The sequence below is a fragment of the Emydura macquarii genome, unplaced genomic scaffold, assembly GCF_026122565.2.
Source record: "Emydura macquarii macquarii isolate MOO-44397 ecotype Brisbane River unplaced genomic scaffold, CSIRO-AGI_Emac_v2 contig_968, whole genome shotgun sequence".
Taxonomy (NCBI): Eukaryota; Metazoa; Chordata; order Testudines; family Chelidae; genus Emydura; species Emydura macquarii.
This window is the reverse complement of record NW_027131105.1, coordinates 12,120,758-12,142,378: the sequence shown is the minus strand read 5'-3', so window position 1 is coordinate 12,142,378 and position 21,621 is coordinate 12,120,758. Positions and strand designations below refer to the sequence as shown.

Below are 21,621 nucleotides of genomic sequence, written 5' to 3'. Positions count from 1 at the left end.
TTTGCCCCTCTGCCAGCTCCTTCATTATTTGTCTCATTGCAACAGCAGGGAAGATAGCCCCCACACACTCAGTAGCAACTTCCAACAGACTCAAAGGAGAGTGTGAGTGTGTGTGATTAGGAGAAGACTCAAGGGGGGGAGTGGGGAAGTAGATGAGAAAGAAAGAGGGAAAACTCTGGACAAGGGAAGCAGAGAGGAAGGAAGATGATACAAGCAAATAAGTGGTGAAATAACAGTGAGAGGGGCAAGAAGCTTTGAGGATGACAGATGAGGGAAGAAGTCTAAAGACAAAAAGAGGAAAGAAGGGTACTGATCTCACAGAAGAAGGGTGAGGTGATGCCAGATGCTTCTGCCTACTTTTCACCCTCTGAAAATCCCTGGGCGAATTGAGACAGTGTGCTTGGGCATTCTGCAAGCTAACAAATAGCATAGCTGAGACAGATGTGGAGCTGCCCTGTGACAGTTTATGAATACTGTATGTTCATGTTCGTCTGGTTACTGAGGTGCTCTTAGCTGAGTCTCACTGGCCACTGCATCGATGGAGATGTGCCCTGTCTGCAAGAGTGATGGAGGAAATGTGCCCTATGCATATGTTGCAGCCATTCCTTTACCCTGCAGTGAAAAATTGAACAGTGCTGCTTTGTTCCACAGGCCAGGCCCCCCTCCTCACTGCAGAGACCTGCACAAGCATGAGAGAGAAGGGGGAAAGAATTGGGGAACAGTAAATGTTCTACTTTTTCCATGGGGTAAAGATGAAATAAGGAAAGGGATAGAGTGACCAAATGGCCCTGAAAGACCTTAGTGTGAGGAGTAGATCTAGTTCCCAGTAGAGTTATGACTTTCAGGTTTCAAGGACTCCTAGAAGTGAAGTATTCTGGCTGCTTTAGCTCCTGGAGAATGGTTAGCCTGCGTAGAAACAGCAGGTGGAGGGAGGAAGGGTCAGAGAGTGTGGGAAAGTGAGGGGGTGCAAAGAGATGAGGGAATTGAGGGTGCTGGAGCAGTGATGTTGCTCATGGTGTGGGAAGGGGGCCAGAAGTAAGGGAGCTCCAGCATATGTGCAATTCAGGAGTTGAAAAACACAAGTCGTTTCCCCATGATTTTTCCCCTTGTACCTTTAAAAGGCCCAAGGTGGGAGGGAGGCTGCCTCAGGGATTCAGCAACGAAGGAGGAACATTCCCTTCTGCAAGGACCTTTCGACACCTGATCTTACTAACCATCTGTAATGTGCATGAACAACCTAGACTTTCACTGACCTGTTACTTTGGTTAAGTGGCCAAGAGAACAGGTGCAGAGAGGGTAGTAGCAGTAGAAAAAGGAGGGAATACTGGAGCTGGGGCAGTCAGGGTAGCTGGAGGTGGTATGTCCAGGAAGAAGAGCTAGGAGGAGTGAGTCATCATTCTTCTTCTCCCTCCACACACACACAATCCTTCCATGACCATTATATAGTGTCCTGGAATTTCAACTTAGAAGTTGGGAAGGTGGTAGTCCCAGAGAGAGGAGAATTAAAGGGGATCAGAGACACATGAAAAGAAATGAGAGAAGATGACAGACAGTTGACACCTGCAGTTGGCAAAAATGCAGGACCTAGAAAATGGAGAATATCTGACTGCAAAGCAGAGAGAATCTACTGAAGGTGAAAAATGTGGAATGAGAGACCCCTTCCCGTTAGTCCTCTGCATCTGTGGAAAGAGCAACAACAATTTAGGAAGGTTGCAGAAATCCTAATGGAACATGAGAGGACCTAACACAATTAAGTTGAAACTGGGTGAGCAAGACCCTGGAGTGGGAAAAGAGTCTGGGAGATCATGGCTCTGTGGGTGTGGGGGGAGTCTGAGAATAAAAGGACCAAAAGGAGCTGAGAGGATGAGATTGAGACTAGAGGAGAGGAGCAAGGTAGACACAAAATGGATCTGGGTAGAGAGAAACAGGAGAAAAGACAAGGTGCATTGAGGGAAGAGAGCCATCAAGATGTCGGGAAAGTGCAGAATAGCCAGGGCTGACATTTGACTCACTGGGGCCCAGGGCAGAAACTAAGGAGTGGTCCCAAACCCTGCCTCCCTTACCTGCTCATATTGAATTTCTGCAGTGTTTCTAAAGCTGAAGCCCAAATCTTGCTGCCTGGAACTGAAGCCAAAGCCAGAGCCCCACCACACAGGGGGCCCTATAGCGTGGGGCCACAGCCGATTGTCCTGCTTCCCCTAACTTCAGCCCTGAGCATAGGAAGAGAAAAAGAAACAAAATAATGTGATGTACAAACTTTAAATTTTCCTCATTTTGAGTGTAATGCAATCCGTATTGAAGAGTCAGATGTGCTTCATATATCTGCTGAATAAATGTCTTTGTTATGTTATGGTCTCTTTACAACATGTAAAGGGACCTATAAAGTCATGGGACCTGGCTGCTGGGGAATATCTGAGCTGGAGGAGTGTTCCCAGGCTGCTGTAAAGCCAGTGTAAAAGTTCGTGTGGTGTTGCCTTAAGGGCTCTTAGAGACTATAGGCAGCCAAGTGTAAATTAGAGCAGTCCTTAGACTTTTCTTATGTTAGGGCCCAGCATCAGAACCTGGAAGGCACAAATGTAAGATAAGGCCATCTTTGTCCCACTCTTTAATCCTACTGAAGCAGTGGTTAATTGGACCTAACAATCAGGCCTAGTGCGTCATTTTTAATTCACACATCATGCAAAGGGCTTTTCCGTATATAGTTCACATGAGTTAGTACCTGCTTAACCCACATGCCTTAGCTAGGCCTATGTATATCATTGACACAGTCAAAATATTTCTGTTCCAACTGGGAATAAGGTTTGGTTGGTTCTAGCCTAAATCCTTGCATAGTTGCTGCCTTGTGCCCTGCTGTCAAATGTCCCTTAGCAGTGCAGCTATATCGTGCAGCAGGATTAGTCTCTTTGAGAAAGGCGCTGCCAAGCCCATCTTCCCATAATGGGGAAGCTAAAGGGTCCATGGTCTTAAGTACACACAACCCACTGGGAGAGAGTGAACAGGATGCCAGTATGGCGCACACGCTCTCGAGCTGACTGTATACGCACAAGCGGGAAGCAGCCTGCTTAGGCCGCAGCCTGGGACAGGGAGAGGACTGGAGACTTCACTTCAGCCTCCAGCGCCCAGTGCGGCGCGGAGAGGGACTACAGTTCCCAGCATGCCACGCTCTATTCAGGCCAAGGGTGGCGGGGAGCTGAGGGATCTGGGACTGCGTCTCCCGTCATGCCCTACGCCAACGACATAAGGCCATCGATGAGCACCTGGCGCATAGCACGCTGGGAGCTGTAGTCAGTCTCCCTGTTCGAAGGCCTTGTCCGGGTCAGTGGGGGTGGCGCTGCGGTGGGGATGTGGCGAGCGTGACGTGATTTTGTCCGCGTTGGAGCTGGGGGTGGCTGGCCGTGGTGGCGAGCGTGACGTGGCAGAGAGCGAGCGAGGCTCCGGGGGATAGAAGAGCAGCAGCAGGAGCAGCCGCAGCAGCAGCAGCTAGCTAGCACTTGCCGGGCCGGAACCTCGCGGAGGGATCTGAAAAGAAAGACCGGGCTTGGGGCCCAGACTGTCTCCGCCACCGCCACACATACTTCTCTCGCTCGCCCGCCCGCCCGCCGTTCCCGAGCCGCCGCCCAGCCCGAGCCGCCATGGGCCTTACCATCTCTTCGCTCTTCTCACGCCTCTTCGGCAAGAAGCAGATGCGCATCCTCATGGGTAAGAGACCCCGGACCTGCCCGGCCTTTCCATCGGCAGCGACCCCGACCTCTCGGGCCGCAGTTGCCGCGTCCGCGGTCACCGACTTGCCCCGCTTGCAGTTACTCGGCCTCTCGTGTGGACGCCGCTGGGCTCCTGCGAGTGGCGGGGGGCGAGGGGGCTGTTGCATGGGGGGTTGGGCTGCAGTGGGAATCAGGCTCTGTCTTGCGGGGGCTTGTGAGCCCGCTACGGTGCGGGTGTGACTATCCCCTCACCCTCGGGCCTGCGCGTCCTCCCACTCCACTCCCTGCCTTTCTGCGTGGGTGTGGGGCTAGTGGAAAGCTGAACGGGCTCAAGTGAATTAGCTTGGGGGGGGGGTGTCTGTGTTCCCTTCCCTCCCCTCTCTTTATTTTCTTTATCTATCCACTCCGCAGTTCTGTTGGTGGGGGATTTTGAGTCTTTATTAGACAGTGAGACCGAAAAATGCCCTAAACCTAGCTCTCACCCTTTTCTGAGGCTTGTAGCCAAGGTGGCGATTTTTTAGCACCCTATGTATGGGTACACACACATTAAAACAAGCAGAGACTGAAAAGAACACGAAACTGTGATAGGTAAATGTGATCCGTGATTATTTGCGAAGGGGTTTGATTTTTTTTGAGGAAGGTCTCCTCAGCTCCAGGAATTGACTGGATTTATATGTGTGCCCCTCTCCACTCTCACCCCCTGTGTGTGTTTAAACGTTTGTACGTGCAAATCCAGTGAATTGGAACTGAGGAGACTTCTCTCAAAATCCAATCTCTTCACATATGAACAGGTCTCTTCATGTTTACCTGTCATTGTTTGAGCAATGGGGCTGTTTTGAATAGGATGTGACAGGGCCCAATGTGTTAGTGTAGTACTAAGAGCTCCAGAATTTGACTGTTAAACAAACTGCATTAATTTTCAGGGATTTAGCCATCTTTGTTCATTTTGTTCTGATAAAGAAGGTTGCCTTTAATTGCAAATTCCGGTATATCTTGTATATAGGATTATAAAAATATGACTCTCTCTCTTTAAAGTTTTGTATCATGCTAGTTTTATTAGGTGACTACAATTACATTATGGCTCTTCTGAAATGAACTGTGTAACATGAACTGAGTCACTTTTTACTCCATGCTGTAACTGCATCAATGAGACTTTGGGGTTGAAAAGGTGATAAAGAAGCACATGCTGCATTTAATGTCTCCTTCTTTGCCACCTCCAACTTTATACACTCCTTTTGCTAGCTAGGTGAATGGGGCTTTTTCAGTGCCTGTCAGTTGTTGGTCCTTAATTAATTGGACAGATTGCTGTTGAGCAATATAAAGTGTGTTTCTTTCACCATGACTCAGACTATTGCCTTTGCACAACATGTAACTTCTGTTGGCTAAAGAACTGAGAATGGAACCAGCTCCTAGCTGTTGGCATATCAATTTGGCCCCTAAAAATGCTTGGATATGTATGAGACACAAGGTGGGTGAGATAATATGCATAGCATACTAGGTGGTTATGCACAGTAGACATACTGATATCAAGCACAGATCCCCTTCCCCTCTGGAAAATGAATCTGTATTCACAGCACATTGTATACAGGGTATGTATCAGTTGAATCTAGTATGCATCAGTTGAAATTTCACCAACACTTGGGTAGCAGCTTTTTTTGGCAGTGTTTTAATTTATTGTGACATTTTAATTATTTAAAATATTACTTTTAACCAAAATTAAATGTGTCCTTTAACATAATTTTATCCTTTCTATTAAAAATAGTATCATAAATATACAGTAACAAAATTTTTTTTCAAGAAAACTATTCTTGTGTGACTACTAGCATGTCAAGCTGATTCATCACATACAAGCCTAAATGACTAGGTATGAAACATTGGAAATAGATGGTTGTAGGACAAATGTTGACACTGGTAACGCTGCTTTTACTCTTGCAAAATGATTAAAATACAAGAAGTAGTGTTCTTGAGGTCATAATAGTCCACAGCACTTCAGACACCTTATCCCTAGGTAATTAGTTTGTATCTGGTGTTAGATTTGAACTAATGAGTCATATCTTCTGGTAGCTGTTTGGTCAGCATGAAATGAGTTGGGTTTTTTTCAGTCATGCTTTTAAGGGTTTGACTACATAACAAATACAGGTGGGTTAGAGGACATGGTTACTACATATTTCCGTTAGGCAGTATAGACAGAACCGGTTTAAGGGTTTAGCCTGGTTGTGAAAGCCAGTTAGACCAGGGGTTCTCAAACTGGGGGTCAGGACCCCTGAAGATGTTGCAAGGTTATGGTGGGGGGGGTTGCAAGCAGTCAGGCCCTCTGCATGCTGGAACCCTTGAGAGCTGGTGGCCAGAGAGCAGCGGCTGCTGACCATGTGCCCACCTCTGGAGGCAGCACCACCCTCTGCAACAGTGCAGAAGTAAGGGTGGTATGGCATAGGGGGTCGTCGCTTGTTTGGCGGGGTTGTCAGAGCTTGAAAGGGGGTCCCAGCAAAAAAAAAAAATTGAGAACCCCTGAGTTAAACGCTTCTGTGCTACAACAAAATATTACAACAAGTTCCTTTGACACAATTGTATTTGTAGTGTGGAAGGAAGGAAATGTCCACATCATAGTTGAGACTCTTATTGACATTTTCTCCTTATCCATTCAGTCTAATTTTAAAAAGACTACATTTCTGAAGTTTCTGCCTCAAAAGTGGGTTTTGATTCAGCTTTGGCACATGGTCTGGAGTGTGGTGGGTGGGTACGATTTTTAATTGCCACTTCTTGTGTTGTGGGTAGGTATGACCTCAATCTTCAGGGCAGTCAGTATACTTCCTTTACATGTGTGAAATTAATTTTTCTAAAAATAGCTTTGTATTGTGTGGGTTAAAAGATAAACTTTGTTCAATGTTTGTATGTGTGTAATTTCTTCAAACACAGAATAATGAAAGAAGTATTGTAAGCAACTTTCTTTTACTCCGATACCTTGACAGACATTTGTAAAAATACTTTAACTTTGACAGAATTAATTCAATCAAATCACATGCTTTGTATTTGAGTGATACGAGTTCTTTTATATTTTGTACTCCATCAAATATATCACAAGCTTACTAAATTTTATGATGTAAGCAGAGAACACACAAGTTTTTAAAAACCAAAATATTATCCTACTGGCAGCCCCTAACTAAATATATGATTAGCAGGATAATAGTCAATAGTGCATGTCACAAGTGGATTTACAAGACTTTGTAAAAATCATAATTGCCCTATATATATATATATATATATATATATATATATATATATATATATATATATATATATAATACACACACACATATTTTGTGTATATATCACTATCTCTTAAATTACTGCCAACCATTTACATTTTTATGTGTGAGGAAGGGTAAACACAGTTCCCACTTCATTTACAGAAGGGGATGGGGGAGAGAAGGGACACCTGAGATTAAATTAAATGGGTTAAATGATTTAATAATGATTTAATGAGCGGAGCAGGGGTTAGAGTTCAGAAATTCCTGGCTCCCAGTGCTACACCTAGTCCACTAGAAAAATACTGTTTTCGCGGGTTCGTTGTGTTACATTTTAACACATTATTGAATAACCTTGTTTTTCTTCATATTGCACCTTGCAGAATCATGATGATATCATGTCACTATATTCATCACCTGTTGGTATGGCCATGCAACTGTCTATCATCTCTAAGACAATAGACTGCCATAACTTCAATCTTCAGAGAGGCGTATTAGCTTTTCAGGTATTTAGTCCTTGTCTGCCAAATGATAGGGAAACAAGCTATTTCAAACAAAAGGGCAATTCCTTTTGGGGATTTTGGGAATTCCACCTGTGTGGTTGAATAGTAACAAACCTGTAATTTAGCCCAACAAACCTGTAACTTAGCCCCTTCCCAAAAAAACAGAACCCACAAACGTATAAATAGCCATATTAACAAACCCAGCCAAAAATCAACTGCATGAATTGTTCATAACAGCCGCTGTAAAACACGGAAGAAATTACAAGGTAGAACTTGTTCATCTGAATGCTAAAATAAGAATAGTTCTGAAATTATATTTATCTATAAATATTAACCAATTTGAGACATTTGGAACTTGTTCCTTGTTTCTTAATTTTTGGGAATCTGAGTCTGGGTGTCACAGTGTATTACTAACTACATTACATAACTACTCTTATAGGATATAGAATAGAGTATAGAATAGAGTAAAATGCAATGCAGTGATAAAATCTTTCTGGAGAGCACTTAACTTTAGGCAGTGGAATTTGATTGGCTGAAAAGAACAATTTTAAGCTTGTTTTAACTGAGTGCAGGTATATAGACAGCCAACTTAATGGCTCCAGAACAAGCACATTTCATAAGAAGGAATTAAAAACCTGTTTGGAGAAACTCTTAGAGAAAGTCAAAGGAAAACATACCATCCCAACCTGACAGTTTTTTCTGGGAAGTAATCTGTATAATTTTCTCAAACAGTTCAGAGAAGTTGCTTATCATGCATACAGCTAGGAGAGCTGTAAGTAAGCAAGGTGCTAGCCATTTATGCAGGCACCATGGTGATGTAAAAGTGACTACCAGAGTGGAGTTCCTGGGACAAGTGCACTGCAAAACTGGGATTTATAAGTGTGACTTGAAGAGACTATAAGTAAAGTGGAGGGAGAGGGGTCTTGAAAGGGATAAAGTAGGCAGTACAAAGATCAAATAGGTGCAAGGGCAAGGCTGTACTTGCCATGTGACCCTTAATTACTGTCTGAACAGCTCCATCTCAGGACTTAATAAATAACTGTCAACTCTCTCTTGTGTTATATTGAGATTACTTTAAACCTCAGTTTTTGCAATGAACAGCAGCAAAAGGAGGTGAAAGAGCTAAAAGTTATTAATACTTCTGGAGAAGAATTCTTTCTCTTTCAGATTATTTTGGGTCTTGGTTATTAGATTCTGATTTCTGACTTGGTATTAGGGACTATAATGGGATTTATAAGCATGACTTCAAGAGACTATAAGTAAAGCAAAGGGAGAAGTTTTCACATACATTTGGAAGAATTGTTAACTGGAATTCTTAACTATCACCTTTTGTGACAGGGAGACAATTGACTTGTCCTCTGACTATTTTTAAAAACTTATCTATAATTGATATACACATCAAATTTAGTAATCCTATAAATCAGATGTGGTGATAAATACATTTGTCTTGTAGGAGAATAATAACAATTGCAGATTCTGGGTCTGTATAATCTTTTGATTTAGAAAGATGAATGCCGAGACACTCTTCAGAAATAATTGACACATGGTAACATTTAAACTGTCATATTTTTTACTAAAAGAATACAATGTATTACCTAAAATATATAGTAACTCATAACTGTTCAAATTATATGATTTCATACTCTTTAAAGTTTGGGGTTTTTTAAATCTAAAGGGGATAATTTGCAGCTTGGAATAAGGAAATTTGTAGAGAGTGGTTGGCTATATTGGTGAGATGCCAGTGGAAACGCATACTTCACACTTTGCTAAACTGATAATTATCCTGTAAAAGTACCTCGCATTTGAATTGGGAACCAATTTTACTTCCATATTGTGACTTCTTCTGTATTCTTATATGTGCTTATATTTTCACTGTGAAAGTTCCTGGTCATCTTTGTTGTCAAGTCCTTGGTTCAAAGATTTGCAGGTAAGGCCTATTTTTGGTGTTGAGTATTTCTCTCCTAGTGTGTTGGCTGCAGTGTAGGTCTCATCATGGCTCGTTATCTTTCACACAGAAAAGCATAAAAGATTCTGGGCATTCCAATATGACCAACCCCAAGAACTTTCATGATGACTAGTTCCCCACAAAAGATGATCTTGTCTTAAATCATGAAAGTTTTGAAAAATGTTGGGTTTGATTTATTTGCCTTCTGGGTTTTGAGTCTTTAAGATACAAGTGAGTCACATTTTAAAGCTTTTTTTCCTACTACTGTGATGGCTAGAAACTCATGTTTTTTAAATGAGCTGATGTTCTCCCTTAGTCCTATAACTAAGAGTTTGAGCTTTAAAAAATCCATTTAAAAAAAAATGCAAGCATTCTGAACCATGATCAGAGACAGCCCATATGAAACACAAACATAATACATTAATGCTTATAGAGTGAGTTAAGTAACAGAAAAGATGGAACTTACTCCATGAACGTTAAGATTTTGCAGAGAAGAGAAACCAGTAAAGATATATACTTGTATTCCTCAAAAACTAACAATGGTTAAGGTAAATGGCTCATCAATAAGTGTGCCAATCTTGAAAATAAACAAAAGCTAAACACGGTGGTCAGCAAAACATCCAGGCATCTTGTCTTCCATTTGGTAAATGCCCAGTAAAGTGGCTGAGGTCTGAACATATGTCTACACTGCAATTCAGCACCCTGACTGTCACCGGTCAGCTGGCTCAGGCTCATGAGGTTTGGGCTATGGGGCTACAAAACTGCAGTGTAGACCTCTGGGCTTGGGCTGGAGCCCAGGGTCTGGGATCCTGTGTGGGGGTTTGGTCCCAGACCCCAGGCTGCAGCCTGAGCCCAGAGGTCTACACTGCAGTTTTGTAGCCCTATAAGTCCCAAGAGCCTGAGTCAACTGACCTGAGCCTGCCATGAGTGTTGAATTGCAGTGTAGACCTGTTCTAAGAGGTCAGTCTCAGACAGCAGTCCCTCGGGTTATTAGTCATTCTTTCAGCACAGGTGGTACAATTGAAGGAGTTCACAGTTGCTCCTTTATAGAGTCCCTTGTCTCTGAACGTTACCCAAACTTAACTGGTGTAAGAAAAATGCTAAAACAATATTAGCAATTTTAAATTTTGCAGGCTCACAGTGAAATTATTTCAGTGCCACCTACTATTGTAGCTAATCATAGGAGTGGGTGAGGATGGGATATTGAAGTTCTAAAGGGCAAGCATTTAGAAATCACAAAAACAAAAATAGAGAGCTCTTAAAATGGAATTGTGATAATTTTCTTATACCCTACTCCTAAACAAGTCTTTAACAAAAGTATAATAATATCATGGTCTTGGCTGTACAGATTCCAAAATCAATGAAAGCAGTTGATGTTCTTAAATATTTTCTCTACAGCTGTAAACACATTAATTTGTAGAACATCAATATATTTATAAATGTCTAAAATACTGTAGGATACTTGTATAAGGAGGTTTTATCAATAGAAAATGTACTGTAAGCAGTTAATGTATGCTTTGAGAATGAAGAGATTTTTAAGGGTCTGGTTTCATTCTGAATAAGTGGTTGAGTAATCTCAAATTACATTATATTGCAACACTAAGAAAGCTGCCATATTTATCAGTGTAGAGCTTGTTGTCAAATAGTCGAACACTCCAATATGGAGTACAGGACAGCTACAAAAATAGCAGCTAAGACATTAGTTCAAAACATCCTACAGTATTCAAGTATGGATACAGTATGATGTTAATATAAGTAATAGTTGCAGAATGTGTTGATAGTACTAAAAGGGGTTTTTCTCTTTACTTCTCTCATTTTTGTTTGTTTAAGAGAAGTGTAACCAAAATTCTACTGAAAGCTTTGAGTTTTTCAAATCATATTTCAATTAAAATGAATGTTGCATGTACTTGTTGAATACTCACTCTTGCAGTTTACTACTTAAATAACTGCATTTATTTGTTCATGGACATAGCATAATATGTTTTCAAATGTTATGTGTTGAATTAGTTTTCTGGGACAGAGTCTAAATTCTAATACTTGCCAAAATACATATTAATCCACTTAGCTGACAGTATTTGGAAACACCATGATGGACTACTAAATATTTACTAGCAAAAGATGCTCCTTTTAAATTTCTGTGGGTATATTCCCATTTAATTAATATATAATTTGTTAAATTTACTAATATTCAACTCAAAAGGGAGTCCTCAAGCCCTTCAAAAACAAACAACCCCCACCCCCTCACCACAGTCTTCTTGGAAGGTTAACAAACTAGGATTTTACTGGAGCAGGAAGCAAATTCCAGAGCAGAGTACTCTCCTGTGGAGTCCAAAAGTGGGGACTGTTAACCAAAGCCCAGAAGACTGGAATAGTGTATGGAAAGAAGTATTTAGAGTAGCCAGGACACAAACCACATAAGGCTTATGTTTAAAAGAAAAAAAAGTTTGCATTGCTCAAGAAAGTAAATTGATCAGTGTAATCTGTGGAGCACAGGTTTTATATACGCTATATATGGAATGTCACTAAGTGGGTTGCTGTATTTCATGTTAGCTGAAACTTTGAAGTGATGAAAATTAGTCTCAGGTAGGCCACACTGCAGTAGCTAGATCTGAAGGTAATAAAGGGATCAATAATGGAAAAGGACTGCATTTGAGAGGAATGATAGTAGCTTCTGATATGATGCTGAACAAGTGAATGAGGTGAACGAACTTCTGGCTGCTGCCTAGAAAATATTGCTAAGCATTTCAAATATATGAAAACCTGCTAGAGCAAAACCTTTACATGTGAACAGCAGAATTTGTTTAAAAACAAAAAAACAAAAAAAACCCTATCACTAGTTTACATGGTGCCTAAAGAAGAAAGTTGCATAGCTTTCTGATCATGTAAGAATGGAGAATGGAACTTTGGTATTGAACTTGAATTCTTAACTGTTTGGCTTCTGCCTCAAGTTGATGGGTGGAGAAGGAAAGAGAAATATACTGAGTGAATCAACTTTAAAAAAAAAAAAAAAAAAAAAAAAGGCAATTTAGGAACTTTACCAGTTGCTCACTGAAAAGTAAATCCCCTTCCTGTTCTTATGTGGAATATTTGTAAAGAGCATGATTTAGTTAACATTGTGAAACTAAAATTAAACTTTATATTTTTCTAGTTGGGTTGGATGCTGCTGGTAAGACAACTATTCTCTATAAACTGAAGCTAGGAGAAATTGTCACCACAATTCCCACTATTGGTAAGAAAACTCACGATTTGATTTTGATCTAATTTAATTACTAATGTTAAATGTGATTGAACTACAGAAACATGTACTCTAAAATCCTCAAGTCTCCTGAAGTAGAAAAGACTTAAATATTTTTCATTGTAGGACCTTTATTTCAAGAGCTGATTAGTGGGGTTATTGGAGATGCATGTTCCCCACAATAGAAATTAGTACAGAGTTGGACTTCTAGAGAAATTCACATTTTATGAAATTTGGTACTATTATAACAAAATAGAAACATGTACACAAGACTGCTCATCAAGCTTTGTTTAGAAAGTAAATCTGGCCATTGTCCTCCTAAAAATAGTGACTTCACAAATTTGACTAAGTAAAAGTTATTGCTATAAACGTCAGTATTTAACCACTTTCTTTCTTTCTTTTAGGTTTTAATGTGGAAACAGTAGAATATAAAAACATTTGTTTCACAGTTTGGGATGTTGGTGGTCAAGATAAAATTAGACCCCTTTGGAGGCATTATTTTCAAAACACACAGGTATGAGTTCTACATTTTTACCACTTAAAATCTGTTGCACACACAGTCATATTAAAACGAATGCCACTGTGTACCGTGTCTCCAGATAATGGTGTGTCACCATTTCTATTTCTTTGTCCTGAATTGTTCCCCACCTGTCTGCTGGAATTCTGGGGATCTTTGGCTTCTTGTTTGTTTAGTTGGGTTTTTTTTTTCCCCTTTTCATTTGGAAGGCCTCATCTACACACTTTTGCCATCATAGCACTGTCAGTCAGGGATGTGAAGAGGGGTAATTCCCCCTTATGTAGATACAGTTATACAAGCAAAGATGTGCTTGCCTTTTCTCTAAGGGAAAGAGGCAAAGGAGGAATGGTAGTTTTTACTATACCAGTGCAAGAGCTGTTTTATTGGTATAGTTGTATCCACAGTAAGAGCACTTTGCTGGTCTAGCATACCAGTATTCCTATACCAGTAAAGTGCTCCTAGTATAGACATAGCTTAATATAGTCTGACTGGCCTAGACTGGAGTCCCCTTAGGCCCTGCCAATATGGCTCCTTAATATGCCAGAGGGGTCACTGCGTTATGTGATGGACTTCGTAGCCTCATTAAATGTGATGCTTTGTCTGCTAACCTCCTGAAACTGAAGTGGGACTTCAAGTAAAGAAGTAAGTTAATGCCTAACTATCCTAGTAGGTATTCTTTCCCTTCTGACCAAACTGTAGACAGACGAGAGATTTTTACTTCAAGTAAAATAAATATATATACACATGCACAGGTTCTAAAAAATGTTGTTTTTGACTCCCTCTGCTTATAAAGTATCTAAAAATGTTACTGGAATACTGTTAATCAGGATGATGTTGCTGGTTTGTTTGGTGATCTGGGCCATATCAAGTTGACTTTGCTGCTGCTTTCATTGCTGCAGGGGATTACAGTGTGCTGTTTAGATGGTTAGTAGAAAGGCAAGGAATTTCTTGTCTCTCTACACCACAGCAGCAGAGGAGACTCATGCTTGTTGCTGTGCTTTGTGCAAAATTGTTGCCAGAAACTTCTCTCTGCAGCAGCACAGGCATGATGCTGGAGCATGCACAAATAAGAGTGTGTGGTGGAGTGTGACTAGATGAAGGGACTGGCACAATAATCTAATAACAGCATATCAATTGAGGACCAAAAACGTTATCCAAGTGACATCTTCTGGCCTATTATAGGAGCATCACCAGGGACCTCAAAAGGGAAAGAATTCTGTTTCTTCAGAGGAGAATAGGCTGAACTGCAAGACCTTCAGATGTGGATCTTAAAAAGTGGGGGGGAAAAAAAACTCTTTAAAAGAAATTCACTGTCAGAAATGGGGTTAGAAACATTAGTAAAATAGGCCACTTAAAAACTAACATACTTAAAAGACCCTCTGTTTTATAGGGTGCAGGATATATCAATATTGTCTCTAGGTAATGTATCTTTATCTTTATTTAATGCAGTGGAACATATGAAAATAAGGAAAACTACCACAACTTGGCCAGTTAGAATTTCAGGGAAAGATGATCTGCAGACCGGTGTCTGGCAATCACAGCCTCGTTTGTGGGGTTGGTTTGTTTTTTTGTGTGTGGTTGGTTTTGGTGTGTTTTGTTTTTTTTTTAACCTTTCTGTTCAAATAAACTGTGAAAAGTAAGTTAGGCTATGTTCATGTAAAGTCTGCCAGTGACCTAGCTGAAGAATGTCTACCACCTCCTCTAATCCATTATCTTTCTCTGTATATGTTAATTAAAAGACTACTTCTCTTTCAAACTTGCATTTCTGAGAAGGGAAGCAGCAACAATTGTACTCCTTTGCAATAGTTGATTTCACCTGTTTCTTACAACAGCACTGAATGCTTAAGTTTTATGGTGACTTATCAAAGCTACTTTTTTGCAGGGTCTCATTTTTGTGGTAGATAGCAATGACAGAGAGAGAATTCAGGAAGCAGCAGAAGAACTGCAGAAAATGGTAAATATCTTTTTGGAACAAATTGATATGTTCTATATTTACTTTACCAAACCAGATTTTCTGAAAATGGTGACTATGCCAGTCTTGTTGAAATTTAAAAACCTGTACACCTTCAGAAAGTCTTAATAGATGAATCATATGAGAGGTCTACAATTCCCATTTTATCTAGAATTAGTTAGAACATGAGTAGACTGTAGTTCCAGAACTACTAATGACTTGATGATATTCCCTTTGCGATATAAAACCCAAAAGAAAGGTAGTCTCCATTGGCAGTGAGCTGTCTATGAAGTTGAACTCTAAACTGCTGTTTGAAACAATATTGCTGTACCTGCATTGGTAGTTAGTAATCTGTCAGAAGCTACTCACTGATTTGGGGAGAGAGAATGAAAAATCTTACAGCATTTTGCCCATTTATTTCTTAATTGGGTCTCTTTATCTGCTTGTTATAGTTTTTTCCATTTAGTTACTAACTACCATGGTCTCTTATTCTGTTAGCTTCAGGAAGATGAGCTGCGAGATGCAGTGCTGCTGCTTTTTGCGAACAAACAAGACTTGCCAAATGCCATGGCGATCAGTGAAATGACAGATAAATTAGGTCTTCAATCTCTGCGTAACAGAACTGTAAGTACGGAAATTTTAGTCCAACTTTTTAAAGTAAATGTAATCTCCCTTTAAATTTAAAGCTTTTGTCTATTTTCTGTGGAAAGATGTAATGTGTGTTTGACATGTAGAAAAGTACACTTTCTACAAAGACTGACCTATAAAAGCACACAACAGTATATGTAATAGACATAGATAATCAAGAGCATAATAAAATGCTTCATTACTCACCTTTGTATAGGAAGGTACAAACATTTTCAGATCTTTAAATATTTTGGGCCAAGTTTTAGTTGTGTATGTTGGCTTTCCTCTTCTGTTCTTTCTTTTGAAGAAAGACTGAGAACTGCATTGTGTCCAAGAGCTTTCAGGGAGCAACCTATGGTAAAATTGCCCCACAGTATAAGGGAGGCTTCATCTACACATCTTTTCTGGGGACTTAAATTTACTGATGTGTAAATCCTCATTGCATTTGTGCATTCCTTGCTTTTCATGCCGCCAGTTATGGCTTATGTCATTATGAATTGGTTTTAAAAAGAGACTGGTGAAATGATGTAGTAAAAATTCCTTACCACCATTTCTCAGTAGCACCTGATTAAAACAAAGAATTTTAAATTACAACAATTCTTTTACACTTTATTCATCTTCAATTTCACTTTGATTCTTGTGAACTAATATAATGTGTCAGAATTTGGGTGGCTGATGCAGCAGGAGAATCTTCAAAACCCAATTGCTAATTGAAATGTAAAATTTTTCTTGAAAACATCTGTTTCTATTAGGATTTGTGGTAGTGGGCAACAAGTTTTGAAAAACATATTTGTTGGGTTCAAACTACATGAAATTGTGCTGTTTTAAAATACTCTTGACTCCTACATATTATCGGTGTAATTTTTAAGTTTTTTACAGTATGTTCACGGTTTTTTATTTTACATTTTTTGTTCCATTTTAACAGTGGTATGTCCAAGCAACCTGCGCTACACAAGGAACTGGTCTGTATGAGGGACTTGACTGGCTGTCAAATGAGCTGTCAAAACGTTAACGCAAACTGGATGACTTTCTCACCCAGGGACATGTTTGATATAAGTGGTCTAGGCTTGTTACAACAAAATTAGTTTGCATCTTGTTTATTAAACAGTATCTGGAACAGGTTTGGGCAGGATATTACAGCGTTTCAACGTATTTTGTTGCCAATTATTGTTTACCAAGCTATATGTTGCAGAAGTAGCAATGTGCTTGGGTTAAAAAAGCAAACTCCTTAACTTGGAAAAAAAAGTATCTTCTGATTTTACTTCCCTTGTTAGGTTAAATGCCTGAATATAGTTATTGTGACACCTTTAAAATCTGTTTTGAATACTTTTTGAGCCCCAATAAATTAAGTAATTTTTAAAAGATTTTTTTCTCTCTGCTACTTCAGTTTACTGATACCTTGTTATTTCATTCCTCAGACAGTCTGCTGATTTAAAAATGTAGCATTCCATTTATATTTATTTCTCTCCCTTGCCAAAAAAGACTTGTTCCAGCCAAAAAAATGCTCTAAAACACTATTCAAATCTACTGCACTGAGGAACATTTTATTAACAGTGGGTTCCATCAGCCCAACTTGCCTTTGTGTGAATTGGATTTGATGGGTAGCATAGTTCTGTGCTGGTTGCAAAGAGCTCATGTTTAGGTGGTTTTTAATATTCAGCAGATTGTCTTCCTTTATATTATATCTTTTTATGTTGCATGTTGCTTTTTGGTATCAGCCTGAATGTTTTCGCCCAGTGTATCATAGTTCTGCTGAAGTTTTACTGTTTATTGGTGAACATATCTTCATAAAGAGAATTTTGGAAAAATCATCAAACTCAATGGATTAGTTTCGTCATAACCTACTTGGAATTATTCCTAATAAAATGATAAAATGCATAGTTTTGTGTATGCTCTTATTGAATCTTAAATTTGTGAAACTGATATGGACATTTGACAGATGTTTTGTTTTTCCATAAATTGAGTTTTTCTATAGTTTGAATGTGAACTCAAATCTCAGATTTTTCACTTTTTTTGAGAGAGGGTCCCTGAAGATGGGCAGGTAACTTGTATGCAGTGCAGTAGGTAATCATCATCAAGGCTTAAATAATTCTGTAAAAGTGTCTTTTGAAGCTGTAAATCTAAAAATCCTTTTATGATGTTCAGATATGAAAAGACTAACCATTAAAATTGTAATAAAACAAATACAAACTGCCCAAAAAGCATGCATGTCTGTTTCATAGTTGGAGTAGCAAAACAGATGAGTTCTGGTGATGGTTGCATTAGAACTTATAACTTGGAAAAAAAAATATGGGATTTATTCTGATACTTTAGTAATGGTGACAACCTGTCTTTGAAAATCCAAACAAGTTCTTGAGCTTCACCGGGTCCTTCCTTCCTTCCTTCCTTCCTTTTTTTTTTTTTTTTTTTTTTTTCTTCCACCCCAAAGACATATCTGAACTTCCAGTAGCAGCTTGGAATGTAAAATAAATGAATTCTAGCTTAACTCCATTTCCATTAGTGTTCAGGGTGTTCTGAATATCCAACAGACTTCTTCCCCACTTCATTGAAGATTTTTGGCATTTTAGGGGGGGGGGGTAGGTCTGATTAACTTTCAGCGCAGATGATAAAGTCTTCACTTTCTATCAGTGCTTCTGTTCCACTACCATATTCTTAAAATGCCCCAGATTTAGCTAGTCATGGAGGATGGGGGGTGGAATTTTTTGGGAATAGTAACATTTGATTAAATTATGCATTCCTTTTACAATTTATTGGTAAGTGTGAGGAACATGGAACAGCTGTACATATAATATTCATTAAATAATACCTCTATTTAATTACTATCCTCCTGTTTGCTGCTTGGGTGGTTTTTGGGACCTCTGCGGGAACTCCGTTAATAGCTGTGGATCAATAAATCTCCAATACTTAACAATACAGACTTCAGTTCCTTTGGAGGTTTATTACCACTATGCTCTGATCAGCAGACTGGGTGGTAACACCAAATGGGAGGGAATCCAACCAAGAAAAACTGAGTTTGGGAGGGATTAAAAGCCTCAGCCCTAAAGCTGACGGAATCAGAAGGGGAACCAGTGACAGCTGGAGATGCACTGATTCTCTTCTAGAAGTTGGAGTCTGAGGGATAATTCTAGCCTACCTAAGTCTCAAGGGAAGTGCAAAGATTAAGTAAGAAATGTGTAGGCCTTTTTGTTTCTAATCGTTATTCTCTGTGATTGCTATGTTTTTATGGATAATTAAACAATGCTTTGTTTTGAAGAAATCCTGAGTCACTGCATTTTTCCCTCAGACTGCAACTTCTAAAGGGAGGTCTTGAACAGGGACCAAACCCAGTTGGACCTGATGAGGGGAGGCAGTTGGTAAAGGGGTGCTGTAATCTGAAGACCCAGTGTAAAAGTGGTGTGGATTGCTAGATTCCACTCTGAGAGAAGTGCAGGGACCAGGCCTTTCACTTGAAAGAGACACTCATGGAGAGACTGAATGAGGGGTCAAAGGTACAGCTTACCCTGAACTATGTCCGTAACTGATAATTCTTAGATGCTCATTATCTTGGCTACCAGTCAAACTGCTGAAGTTATTATTCTTATGAAGTACCTTAAAATATGTTGAACTGAACGAAGTATTTGAAAAATTTGCTTCTGGGTGGATGGTCCAGGGGCATCTCATTCTGCTTCTCAATTATTAAAATTATGGTCTCGTCTGCTAGGAGTTCTGTCAGGACAATTTGATCTTAGGGAAGAGGGAGCTTGGCTAGTCTCTTGAGAAATCCCTTTTGGTAAAGCATATGGCAGTGTTGGTGTGCTGCTCTGGAACGGGCGAAGAAATAAGTTACAATTTATAAAGGTATATCAAATAATGGGATTTTATGTATGCCTCATGATGGGAAAAGAATAACCTACCTCCTCTTTGAGGGATTGTCCACACAGATTCCACTCTTGGTGTGCATGTGACCTATGCACATGAGATTGGATTCTTTTAAATAGAAGTGTTTATGTGCCTGATAGATAAGGTCATAAAGGGCAGGGAAGCCTCAGCTGGCACTCAGTTCCTTCTTAATGCCCATAGCTGACACTACAAGGTTCGATCTTTCAGCCATCTTGCTCTCAGCAAGAGACATTCGTGCAGGTTGGTAGTTAAGGTTAGTTGTGGGGTTTATTGTTTTGGTTTTTGTTTTGAGATCGGGCTACCTCTTACAAGTCCCACTTTTCAGTGACTTCCTCTGAAAGGAGCCAAAAGCAGTATCGCTTCTGGGACCTGAAAAGCACCAGTTCCCTGTGACTAGGGGATAGAAAGCTTTCCCTAAAGCTCTTTCATCTAAAAGCCTGAAGGTAGCGTCCCAGTCTGATGCTTCCACACTGAAATCCAAGCTGGCACTGTTTTGTCATGCAGTGTAAGGATTGTGTTTCCTCCCGCACTGGGTGCCTTGGCACCAAGTGGCCCCCATAGAGACCCTCTATGCAGCACTGTGTACCATCTTGGCATTACCTGGTGCTTGGAACTCACTATATTGCACTGGTGTAGTTTTCATCCAAGGACCTTGCTGTGGCACTGGTACCAGATTACCTTTTATCAAAAGGCTACAAGATGTCACTGTCAAACCACTGTCTTCCCACACTCTCCAATATATAGGGCCTCCACCACTTTTTGCCATTTACTTCAGTCTTGTGCTGGTCTGTTCACGCTTCTGCATCTCATGTTGATAGTTTTGGCCATCTCAATGTTCTGCATAATGTTTTTCTGGGTTACCCCTCCCCCTCTTTTGTTGCATTCATTTTGATGGAATAAATGGGCCAAAGGTGTTTAACATGATTCAGTTGCTTCAGCATTAAACAGTGTTAAACAAGGTCTGGGGTTTGACATACAGAGACTTCAGCCTGCTTAGTACCATAAAAGCACACCATTAAAAATCTTTTAAATCTTTAATTAACTGTTCCTTTTTCTCTGTATCTTCAAAGCATTTGAAATGTAAAACTGTAAATAAGGCTTTAATTTTTATCAAAATCCCTTGTTCCCTTTAGCTGGACAAATTTTTTTAAAAATTTTTTTAGAAGGAAAAAACCCCTTGGCCGACAGTTTCTTAGAAGGTATAAAAGATGGTCGTAACTGTCCTTTTAGAGGAAAAGAGAAAATTAGTTGAGATTAGCTAGAGCTGTTGCTGCTGCTGCTGCTGCTCCTGTTAAAATCCAGTCCCATTGCATCCCAGGTAGTGGTTGGGATTCAACTGGAGCCAGTGGACGTGGTGGTGTCATCTGGGTCCCTCTCTCTGGCCTGATTTGGACATCTCTCAGGATCAGGGTGACAAAAGCCTGGGGTCCCAGGCAATAATGGGGTTGGCAGCCATGATGGCAAAGCTCATTCCAGCAGTCAATGTCTGTTCTTCATATTTCTCCCACCCCCCCCCCAAAGCCTTTCTTTAAGGACTCAAACAGGGAGAGATGTGTGGAATAGCCCCTCACATTGTTTTGTCCACCAATTTTGGTTCATTAATTTCTGGTTCTACATTTTCTGTGGTTTTTACCAGGCATGATTTCAGCATAATCCTTGAATCATCTAAGTAGACCTTTTTGTTTGAACTAATTCAGTTTTTCTGTCTGTCTTTCTTGGACCTTTTCCCATCAACATTTGTTATAGGTTATTGTGACTTCTTACGAACTTCCACATACCTTTTTACAGTTGAGCTTACAATCAAAGTAAATGTATAGACCCAATTTATAATAAATCCATATTATCACTTGTCATGGAAGTTGTGTTGCTGGAATCCTTAACATATGTCCTAAATATGTCTATTGTCTTACCATATTTGATGCTTTAGATTGGTTTGTTCTTAGAATTTCTGATGTTGCAAGAAACTCTTTCCAATGGACTGAAAATCTTTTGCAGCATTTACTTTGGATTGAGTTGTT

At 39.9% G+C, this 21,621-nt stretch overlaps 1 protein-coding gene across 1 annotated transcript; it reads left to right on the top strand.

Annotated features, from left to right (window-relative positions):
* The first annotated feature begins 3,320 nt into the window (after positions 1–3,320).
* On the top strand, positions 3,321–17,602 carry ARF4 (ADP ribosylation factor 4). The gene is made up of 6 exons (XM_067544212.1): positions 3,321–3,699; positions 12,543–12,623; positions 13,034–13,143; positions 15,029–15,100; positions 15,596–15,721; positions 16,650–17,602. Exons 1-6 carry the CDS (start codon positions 3,633–3,635, stop codon positions 16,734–16,736), a joined length of 543 nt encoding a protein of 180 aa, XP_067400313.1. The 5' UTR covers positions 3,321–3,632; the 3' UTR covers positions 16,737–17,602.
* The last annotated feature ends 4,019 nt before the right edge of the window (positions 17,603–21,621 follow it).